Raw genomic sequence first — 12,099 nt, forward strand, 5'->3', positions numbered from 1 at the left:
CGTGCGCAGACACACTATCTCACGCACGCACGGCACACACGCACACGCACACACTCGCACACACACACACACACACGGCTTGATGCCAACAGTCAATACCAGATAACCTTACAGTGCTTACACAAAGGAAATGTAACACCAAGCGAGATGTATCGCACAATATTCTGTAAAGGCACATGAAGTAAAACTGTGAGCTTCAGTGTATAACAGTGATTTACAGTACAGTACAGTGTACAGTACAGTGATGCATTGCTGTACAAACTCTTGTAGTGTACAGTAGCTTTGATTTTACTGTAATGCCATCGTGAAAACTATCTCCACTCTATCATTTATTACATTTTTTCACCCATCAAATGGACACCTAAATGTGTTTTCTGGATTGCATGGTACAGTGGTTCTCAAACATTTTCATGTCAATAACCCTGAAATTGATCATTAATGACGTATTTGGCTGTGGACCCTCCTCTGAAATCCTAAATTGTTGTGGCAGCGACCACCCCACAAAGAGGCCTAGATTTTATGTCAGTACCCCGGCCTAAAGAAATAAAATAGAAAAATGCAATGATTATTTTCAGAAACAATGTTTAGCCCCGCTAACATTTTCAGAACTTGTCCTTTTGAGACAGGGGACAGACAAAGGGAAAACAGAAATCTCAGTTTTTTCACAAAATAAGAGAGGTATAGGCCAGATAGTCTTTTTTGCCCACAACAACACAATATTCAGTTAAAATAATGCTATGAATTGATATGGATTGATTTATACCTCTTATTAGATTAGATAAATTCTCTATTCAGCTTGCTTGAGAGAGCAGGAGGGAGAGAGAGAGAGAGAGAGAGAGAGAGAGAGAGAGAGAGAGAGAGAGAGAGAGAGAGAGAGAGAGAGAGAGAGAGAGAGAGAGAGAGAGAGAGAAGAGAGAAGTTGACAGGTAGTCAAAATGAGTCACAAGAGGAAAATAAATCTATTCTTCTCGTTCAAATCTATAAATTGTTCTCCAGTGGCTTAGAGGGGCTGAGCCTGCCCTAAAAGGTCTGCTCCCGTGCTAGAACTGCCCCGGCTGGAGCTCAATCAAACCCCAGGGCAAAAGTTTGCTGACAGCACCGTCCACCCAGCACTGGCCTGATGACCACAGACAATGATGAGAATGTACAGAGAGGAAGTGACCAGATAACAACCTCCATCAGCAAAACAAAGGACTGGCAGCAGGGACGTGCGCGCAGAGAGAGTGTTAGAGAGGCAGGGACTGAAATCCTGTAAGAGGACACTTTTGGACAATTTTTTTTTGCAGATCTACAAGCTCACAACGCAACGCGTTGAGAGCTTGTAGATCAGCTATTTTCGGGGCGCACTCTTTATCTAGTACTGGAGACGCAGGCCATGGATTTTGTAAAAATGCTTGCATTCAAGTTCAGGAGACTTTGGGGGGAAAAAAAGCAATTCTCCTGAATGCTGCCTTCCGGGTATGGCAAGGAAAGGAGTGGCATTTGCATTTCTTTCACCATAGTAAATGCTGCATTAGTGGTCTGGGAAAGGGCAGTTGTTTTACAGACGAGTAAAAGGGCAGGAGGCTTCACTATGCTTGCTGCCGCCTGACGAACAGTACCAGAACCATGTAACCACCACCTCAGGTGCAGCTAGCTGCTACACATGAGCCATAAGAACTCAAGACACTGTGCAAAGTAGAACCTTGACAACTTGAATCTTCTTTTCAATGGGGCCTCTGTTTTAGCCATGTGAGAAATACCACATTTTAGTGCTGTGTGGGTGCCAAGTCTGTTCCAATCCAGACCCAAAGCAAAGCAAGACCTCTTCTCAACGCAGCACTGCCATCGGCTGGTCAGCATGTGCCACAACACTTCAACAATAACCTCCAATATTATTAGTAAGCCACTTTCAACCTGGTGTTCCTATTTATTGGGGCATTTCATTGTAGGTGTATGTATTTATTTAACATTTTCAATTCATTAAACTTTTTTCCCCCAAAGTTTAGAGAAAGAAAATAGCAAGAATTGCTTAGTAGTAACTTAAGTACATTACTCGTCCCATCATAACAGAGGTATATAGGACTATATGGCTAAAACCCTAGATTCCCCCAAGGGCCTATATACTAACTGTACCTCTACACTAAATATGTTTGCCAAACATAGCCGATAGATCGGCTATTTTCACAGAATGATCACCCCAGGATAGGGATACTAGGGTTCATGTTGTTAAATCCCCAAGTCCAACTCCCCATTGACTGAACACTTTTAGTCCTCCATGTATTTTATTTTATTTTATTTACTAAAATTGCAAGGAGTCTGTCCTATAGTGCCGCCATCCATGTCCATGTGCATGATGTGCTATCACAAAGACTAAAACGGAAGAGCTGCCTTTTAAAAGTCTAAGTTACTGAAATCTGCCCACTTCAATAGCTGGCCATCGGCTTTCCCATTCAGCAAGATTATCTACAGCAGATCCTAAATGGGTTTTATTCTTTGCACACAATTACTTCACTCACAGTGTTGTCATATAGGTAGTCATGCTTCATAGAGACCCTGCAAGCTCAAAGTGCACTTTAAGGGTCCCTATTGTGAAACTGCTCTGTCACTGCTGTGGACTTTTACAACCTGAACCTTGTCATGAACACATTTTTGGCCAAATAACTTAAGTCCTATTTAATACTATTTATATTTGGTGTTGCACCAAAATATCAAAAATAGCTCATTTTAATCTACGAATCAGCTCACATCGTGTTTTAAACGTTCACCTACACGTGACATGACATGCCAGAAATAGGGACGCCAGGCTTGAAAGTGGTACATGATTCCTCCATGTTAGCATGCACGCGCGTGCAGCCGTGCACACACACACACACACACACACACACACGGCTGATGACGGTCTTGTAAATAAAAGTGTGAGACAAGTACGTTAGGGTAGACTGGGACAAGGGAATTTGACCTTTATCCTCTAACTACGTAAGTAATTGAGGGCCATGCAGACAGCATGCACACAGCACGCTTAATCCACTTCAGTAGCAAGTCCAGAGGGTGGCCTGAACTATCCCCTGAAATATGAATTGACACAAAAAGTTCCGAAGTGGATGTTAGATTGTTTGCTCTTTTGAGAGCAGAAGTGTATAGCCCAGTGAGTACACAACAACTCGTTGAAACTTGCAACAGGCTGAACTGACCTGTTCACTTTTGGGGTTCTGTTGCAAAGTGGTGCAAGTTTTTGCAAGTTGTTGCAAGTTGTTGCAACTAGGTGTGTTGCAAATCATTGTCGTGGACTGTGCAATATCCTTACTTTAGACGTTGGACATAGAGGTCTTTCTGCTACAAAGCTCCATTTGATTAGAATAACCTTCCTTCTGTCGCTTCAGGACTACCGCTATGCCCCTATATTCACATCCTGATACAACTTGTTTATGCTTCTAAATTAGCCAATACCAGGTTGATCTGGTTGATCAGGTTGGTTGATCAGGTTGATCAACTTGTTTATGCTTCTAAATTAGCCAATACCAGGTTGATCTTGTTGGTTGATCAGGTTGATCTGAATATCTGGTTGATCCAATGGAATGCAATCTTAACCACTTAATAAGACCCTATAAGGCCGTTCTTTTTTACAAATGCACACTTAAAAAAGAATAATCAAATATACAGCAATGTACAAGCTCGCACCATAACACGAAGTGAAGCCCTAGCTGTGAGCTTGTATATCTGCTATTTTTGAATAGCCAATGTATACACTCTAACATGACGCAGATGCTTTCACGGTTTCAATGGATTATTGAAGCCCCTTTTTCAAAAAGAATCAAAAACAGCCAAAGCTTTTAGGTACCTTTTTGTACCTTTTTGCACATGTTATATAAATATTTCATATCAAAGTGGCTTCTCAGCTGCTGTCAAAAGGGTAGCCCAACATTTAGACTCTCTTAGATACATCTACGAGAGTCTAAATATTGGTGTCCCTGGTTGTTCCCTAATGGGACTGATAGCTACTGGGACGTAAATCGGGACTTGATCACCCCGGCGGGATTACCCGAGTGAGGGGTATGATGTTGAGAGACCCGAAACCCTGAGGACCTTGGGATACATCACTGAGGATAGCCTATGTCCTAGGTGCATCCTTGCGACGTTTTTTTTAGTTCTGGGCTATGAAAAGGGTATATTCAGCATATTCAGAAAAGCTTACTTAGATATGAGGAATTTACCAAACCAGTGAATTGGAGAACACAAAGAAATTAGCATTCATGCAATTTCTAAAGGCGTGCTCGTCGTGCTGAAGTGAGACCTCAGAGTTTGGTAATGGCAAAACATTTCCCAAACACCTTTTAGTAAAATGCTGCAAAATAAACTATGTGATGTATTGTCACGTTCACTGTAATAAGGTCATCTTTCCAAGACGTATCACGACTGTTTGCAGTCAGTCATGTAACTGTTTTAGGCAGAGTTTAGCCACGGTCTCATGGATCACAAGACGGTCATCACATCAGTCATGCATCCATTCTCAATCTAACAAAGCACTGTCTCAATCCACAAGTCACACACACAACAACAAAAAAAGGGTGGTGAACGTGGTGTTTACTTTGGAGTGGACCACATAACAACAAAACCATACTTAATAATCAAGTGCTAAGCAAAACAAAGTGTTCCTTATCTTTGCACTTTGGTCTCTCAAACCTGCCTAGAAGCCAGCCTGGGATCAATCTACGAGGGGGGAGAGAAACCAGAGAGCTGTGATTGGTGGAAAGTTCATCACACCCCTGTCTGTCTCTCTCTTCCTCCACCCCTCCACCCGCAGCTCTAGTCTACACACTGAGCCCTCTTTTTAAAGTTTTGGACCTAGACTTCCCTGTGTCACTTGAAGCAGAAACAGGCTTAGGTCCAGTTAGTCAGTCAGTCAGTCCACTCCACAGACACACACACACACACACACACACACACACACACACACACACACACACTGACATCATGTCCGATCAGGGTGTTTTTGACACCAACGTGGTGACCCTCACCAGGTTCGTTTTGGAGGAGGGCAGGAAGGCACCGGGGGCAACGGGAGAGCTGACCACCCTGCTCAACTCCATCTGCACTGCTGTCAAAGCCATCTCCAGCGCGGTCAGGAAGGCTGGCATCGCTAACCTGTGAGTATAGTAGGTAGACTACAGATGAAGACTGATATGAGACATATTTTGATCGATTACATCAACACAACATACATCTATGATTGATAGTCTTGATCCAATAAGGGGCTATAGAGTTAGAGTATGAATGTACTGTGGCAGAGTAGTTTGTCTATCGGGGATATTATAGTTTCGTGCGCGCGGTACCGTCGTACGGCGACGTATACAATACAATCCGGCGTGAGGAGGATATGCATTCAATCCATTCATTGGGAAATTAAGTTTCGTTTGCTTTCATTATTTTAACCTAGGCCTATATGTGGTGTGGTGTCGGTATATTTAAATGGTTGCATGCATTATAGTATTATAGTGGCAACTGTCAAGGCTACATTTTTGTATACAACATTAAATTGTCGGGCAACAGAACAGTATAGACTCAGAAGTTGTGTTGTGATCTGTTCTTTTCGGCAAACGACACCGTCGTACGATTATGCTTGCGACATATATCAAGCATTTAAAACACTATTGATAATGCCAGTCAGTCAGTGCGTGAATGGAGGTTTTTAGAGGAAAAATGTGTGTTTTGTTTGTAAAGTTCAGTTTTGTCTGGGGGTTTTTTTGCGTTATAGCTGCTGCTAAGTTAAAGTCTTGTTGTTTTTATTTTATAGTTTACTTACTATGAGCTTGAACATGTTCTAGTAGTAGAGTTTTAACTTGGAGGATTGTCCAAAGGTGAACTATAGCATGCGTAGCGTTGCGTTCAAACTGCAATCATCCATGAGGAAACAGAACATGCTGTCTGTTAGTGTTTCCACTGAGAACACGCCCCCCAACTCTCTCCACTCACTGTACACGTGCACAAACACATAATATTACACATTCAATTCATAAAAGCAATTGGAATTAAATTTAAGGACCCAAATACTATTAGTATTTGATCATCATTTAGGGCATTGTCACTGGTTCTCAAAGCGGGGTCCGGGGACCCCCATGGGGTCATTAGGGTGTTCCAGGAGGTCCCCAAACAAAGAAATAGTATATCATCACAATCAGTTGAACCACTTTAACCCTTTTTAATACATTGGCTATTTTAAATCTGATCTGCAAGCGCACTGATCGGCTATTTTCCAAAAGTGTAGAAAGATTTTGTGCGTCCCCGGCACCAAATATTTCCAGATGGTCCATGGTCAAATAGCCTATTAATTTGGGGTGTGGCATTTGTTCTCAAAGTGGCGTCCAGCGACCCCCAGGGGTCCTTGGGGTGGTTCCAGGGGGTCCCCACAGACAGTAAAATGTGTTAATACAGCATTCACAATATCGAACATTTCGATTTTTAACAAATCTTCTCTTCTGGAAGTCCCTGGCACAAAACCTTCTCAGATGGGCTCCTACTGCGAAATAATAGACATAAAATGTGGGGGGTCCTTATTGCCACTGAAAAGCTTGATAACTATAACTTTAACATGAAAACGTTCGAGAACCACTGGTCTAATTGTGAACTCCTCTTTGTCCCCTCTCCTCTGTGGTGGTCAGATATGGCATCGCAGGCAGTACCAACGTGACGGGTGACCAGGTGAAGAAGCTTGACGTTCTGTCCAATGACCTGGTCATCAACATGATCAAGTCCTCCTTCACCTCCTGCGTGCTGGTGTCTGAGGAGGACGAACATGCTATTATCGTGGAACCTGATCAACGGGTATGTCTAGTGCTAAGCCATGTTCACACAAGGAAACAAATTGTTTACCGGCATATTTGCCCTTCCAGATTAGGTGCAACGTGTGCGCGTGTGACGTGCATGTGTTGTGCGTGTGTGGTGTGCTCATGTTACTATACTTGTTACTTGAGGGTCAAAATGTAGAATTTGAGAAGTGGAGATTATGGGGACATGTTTTGTGGTCGTCCTCATTCATACATAGTTGCGTGTGATATGATAGTTGTATGATAGTTGTTCAGTATTCATGTTGCTACATTGGTTTACTTCCTTAACACAGTAACAGTTGCGTATACTCATGTTGTTCAGTATCATGTTGCTACAGTGCTTTGCTTCCTCAACACAGTGACAGTGGTATTCTTCTTCGTAACTTAGGCATTTACTTCCTCAAAACAGTAACAGTGGTATTCTCCTTCGTAACTTCCAGGGCAAATACATTGTGTGTTTCGATCCCCTGGATGGCTCGTCAAACATCGACTGTCTCGTGTCAATCGGAACAATCTTCGCAATCTACAAAAAGGTTCGTATTAAAGCTACTAGTGTTTGAAAGTTTGTGATATTGCATGTGTAGCATTACACGGAAGCGGGGATTGAACCCGGGGCTCCCACTCGCCAGACCAACGCGCAACCTACCGTGCCAATAGGGCTGAGCCCGATTGGCAGGGCTGTTGCGGGCTGGGTCTTGGCTAGGGGCTACACATGAATACAACATTTTAAGATTTAGTCCCTCAAGTATGATTGTACGCTGTGAACATTTTAACAGTATGGGGAGCCCATGGCCAAATGCATATTAATTTGGGGGTCCTTGACATGAAAAGAGTTTGAGGACCAACAGTCTAAGAAGGCACAGTATACATACATTCAGTTCAGTCAGAGCCATTGGTTTTTGAGTAGTTCTCCTCTGTGTTTCTCCACAGACAACAGATGATGAACCGTGTGAGAAGGACGCTCTTCAGTCCGGCAGGAACCTCGTAGCTGCCGGCTACGCCTTGTACGGCAGCGCCACCATGATGGTGATCTCCACTGGCCAAGGAGTCAACTGCTTCATGCTGGACCCAGTGAGTCACAGCGTTGTGTTAATGACGGTGTCTGTCTGATATGAGGACAGATGCAAAAGTGCGTATTGACTTTGAGCTATAGAACGGCATTAATAAAGGAAAGGCTGTTGAGCGATCTGGATAAGTGCAAAATGCTCTTCCCCAGATCCTTAACCCACACCAAACCCATGCACACATTTAAACATACTGGGGTTTTTTCATTACACCAAAAGTGTCTTAGCTGAACTAACTTGTTGAACTCAACATTAGTTAAACCACACCAGACCTATGCCAAATCTTAACCATAACACAGACTACTAACCAGTTGCAAGCTGCTGTATAAACCCACATCGCCAATTATGCATGGCTTGTGGTGGACAAAATTCCATTTTCACCACAGACATACAATATTAGAGGACAATAATATCACCAGAACTCCATAAAGAGCTAGCCCTGAATGAACCATAACAGGTCTGTAACTCTGAGAGCGTTCAAATGGACAAAGTGTTGTGAGTGACTGAGTGTTCATTTGTATACTCTCAGAGTTAAGAGGGTCCTCGAAAAGATAACATTTGAGAGCCACTAGTACTAGTTGGACTCCAAATATGCTATAGTATCGTAGTAATTAAGTGTCTTAGTGACTTATTCTGAAGAACATCTGGAGACTTGACATTCAGTACTTTGGTCTTATGATCAAAATAAGAACATTATAATGGTGTGTAAAAAAGATAATCTAAAATGTGCCACTGATACACCCGGTTACGGACATATTGATGTCTATTGTCTAGTATAAACAAAAACAACTATGATTGCCCTGGACCAATCAAATGGTCTGACCGCTTAAATGCAATCTAATTTATTGTAATCTAACATAAATGTCTAGAATGTTGTTTTGCTAATCTACTTTATATCCTCTATTAGTTGTCTTGGTGGTGACAGAGCCATGTGGTTCTCTCCTGTGTGTCTGTGTGTTCTTCAGGCCATTGGAGAGTTCATCCTGGTGGATCGAGATGTTAAGATAAAGAAGAAGGGAAAGATCTACAGTCTGAACGAGGGATACGCACAGCACTTCTACCCAGATGTAACAGAGTACCTGCAGAAGAAGAAATTCCCACAGGTGACTTGAATGAATTGAAATCTAGAACTTAAACTAAATGCTGTACCCTGCTGTATACAGTCAGATGGAATTATTATATAAGTTAAGCACTATATACTTAGTTGAACAAGGTCTACCAGGGCTCTGTAATTTCCCTGTATACCAAATATCTTTAGCTGAGAATCCAAGCTCTCACTAAAGCTCATAATTGTAGTGAGCTTGAAAATAGGCTTAGAGCTTGTGCATAATTTTTTTTTTTTTTTAATCTGTGTATATCTTCGAATCTCAAATCTTTGGGTTCCCTGGAACAGAATATTGTTGGACCGTGGCTAGATTGTTGTTAAAGAGTCCATAATGTGTGAATATTATTAATTCGCTTATAAAGTTATCTTGACATTGTTGTATGTTCTTTGCAGGATGGCAGTGCTCCGTACGGTAGCAGATATATTGGGTCCATGGTGGCTGATGTTCACCGTACTTTAGTGTATGGAGGAATCTTCCTGTATCCCGCCAACGAGAAGAGTCCTAAGGGCAAGGTAAAGTACAACAACCTACATATCATCACTGTCGGGCAGAAACCTTACAGTATATCTCCATATTTAATTATTTTTTATTTTTGCATTTATTAATGCCCTATTTTGTACTTTGTCATATGGCAGCGTCGCACAAAAGTAGGGATCGGCTATGTTTGACTTCTGAAAATTGTGTCAATAACAATATTGTGTCTAACAAATAACTACATTGGAATTTCTTTTCCATTTCCCGGAAAAGTAAAGGTTTTGGACACAACAAGGTTTCCACCTGACAGCGATGGTTTTAAAACAAATGAATGGCAACAACAATCTGTGTCTAGTATATCCACTTTGCAACTATTCTAGCATTGACGAAGTGTTGACTGCTTTCTCCCTGCTTTTCTTTGCTTTTCTTTGCGCATGTCCAGCTAAGGCTGTTGTACGAGTGCAACCCCATGTCCTACATCATCGAGCAGGCCGGAGGCATGGCCACAACGGGCGCCATGAACGTTCTGGACGTAGAGCCCAGCGGCATTCACCAGCGGGTCCCCGTGGTCATGGGTTCCCCCGACGACGTGCAGGAGTACATCAGCATCTTCAAGAAACACAACCCTTGAAGCGTTCACCGTCCTCCTCCGTTGATGGCCGCCGTCGCCACACAGCCGTTCAGGCATCTTAAGAAAACGCAAACACGCGACGACTGAGAGATAATGATTCAATTTGCAGTGATCTTGGTTTTCAGTTGGTGCTATCTGAACGGGTCAACGAACAACTTAGTGGTTGATGTAAAACACGCGCCTTGGACGGGATGAGCGCTCACTCGGGCTCAGACGGGCTCACTCAGACACTTTTTTATCGTCATCATAACGGCACTGATCAAGAACGGCAAACTGGAATGAAATGAATGAGTCTGAAAGCCTGATTTATACTAGCTGCTCGCCGCAATGTCTCACACCGAAAATCAGGCAACTAAGTGTAAATCAGGCAATAAATGCTAACCTCAACCATGCAGCACTACTGTATGTGTCAATGCAAGGTGGCTGTTGCTGTGTCTTGATGATTTTTAAATAAATTAAAACATAAAAACTGCATCTTCTGTGTGTGTGTGTGGGGCACTGTGCACTGTCACGCGAAGCTTGCCCAATCCGGATTTTATTTTTGTGGAATTTCTTTTTGTTACGTTTTGTGACGTCCAGCCACAGGCCCATTTTAATATATACGGCATACATGGGCAACTTCACTTAATGTGGCCATCAGGTTAATGTCAAAATACTGATAAAATATTGGTTTCAGCTGTTACAATTCCACGACATGCAAACATGACCCGCTTTACTTACTTCAGTCTAAATTAGTAACACAACTCAACACAAGTATAATTAAAGGCATTTGAAATTACATAAAAATGTTTTAGGATTCCAATTCAAAAATAGCAAAAAATTCAAGATTTCAATTAGACTATAGCAAAAATAACAGATCTACAAGCTCAAAACACGTTGTAGTGTGACGTGTTTTGAGCTTGTAGATCTGCTATTTTTGCTCTGGAGTCAGTGGAAATATAGTGGCCCTCTCCTTCGTCAAAGTTACCCACCCCTGATATACAGTAAGATGTCTTTTGGTAGTGAAGCAAAAATACTTATGGATTCAGTGTTGGTTTAGTGAAAGACTAACAACTGATGGCTGATGGCCTGGTATTTGCAAAGGGTTGCACACACCAATAATTACATTTAAATGTTTCATTAACATTCATCAGTGACACTTTATTACATTATTACAATGTTTTAAGCGGGTAACGTGCCATATAAGTCAGAGTGTGTTGGTTACAAGATAAGTTAGTTACCTGATGGCCTAGGACGGTATTTGCCCCATCTGTGTCAGTGACACCCACCCCCATCCGCTGTAGCTCCAAGCCTCCAATCACAGATAAAAAGTAACTTGCTTATTGATCAGTCTGCAACTTCAATGTGTTATTGGAGACAAATTATAGTGAATCCCACCATGTTCCTCCAAATGTGACACTTAAGTAGATCTGGAGATGGGCAGAGTCGTTTTAACAAAATATAAACCTGGTATTGTAACAGACCTGAGACCAGTGACTGCACGTATAGTCTTGGTACCTGAAAGAAGAGAAGCATAAATAACTGAATGTTACATGTTGGCTACCAGGCCATATTCTGATTAACTTCACTGATTTCCTCAAAGTGTGACAAAGTGTCAAAATCGCTATTCCATTTCCAAATGAACTGTTTTGAAGTTATAAAAGTCTCTCAAATGTGATCACACTTCAGCGGGAAAAATCTTAGTAAAAGAGGCGCATTATGAGGTTTAAAAGTGCTAGATAAATGGAAACAAACAGTTAAAGCTGTAGTGTAGTACATGGATCCAGTCCAGTTTATCATGTCTACCTTTTAATAATAATATTTTACCCGTTGCCGCAAATACTATTTGCGCCAAATTGATAGAGAATGGTCAAGGCTTAAGCTATTTGCCAAATAGCTTAAAAATAGCTTAAGCCTTGGCCATTCTCTAACAATTTGGCATTTAGACGTTCTAGTTTCAGTGGAAGTAGGTGGTGACGCGAGTCACGCGAGGGCAATAATGTGTCTAACCAGTGGCGTGCACAGATAGACACTAGGGGGTG

The 12,099-nt window shown here is 42.0% G+C and overlaps 1 protein-coding gene across 1 annotated transcript; it reads left to right on the forward strand.

Moving 5' to 3' along the window:
* The first annotated feature begins 4,810 nt into the window (after window positions 1-4,810).
* On the forward strand, window positions 4,811-10,541 carry LOC310878568 (fructose-1,6-bisphosphatase 1-like). Its single transcript, XM_083792911.1, has 7 exons — window positions 4,811-5,126; window positions 6,639-6,801; window positions 7,244-7,336; window positions 7,734-7,874; window positions 8,833-8,970; window positions 9,366-9,485; window positions 9,890-10,541. The coding sequence occupies exons 1-7, from the start codon at window positions 4,954-4,956 to the stop codon at window positions 10,076-10,078; spliced, it is 1,017 nt and encodes a 338-aa protein (XP_083649037.1). The 5' UTR covers window positions 4,811-4,953; the 3' UTR covers window positions 10,079-10,541.
* The last annotated feature ends 1,558 nt before the right edge of the window (window positions 10,542-12,099 follow it).

Source organism: Protomyctophum parallelum (assembly GCF_964188405.1).
Source record: "Protomyctophum parallelum genome assembly, chromosome: 21".
Classification (NCBI taxonomy): domain Eukaryota; kingdom Metazoa; phylum Chordata; class Actinopteri; order Myctophiformes; family Myctophidae; genus Protomyctophum; species Protomyctophum parallelum.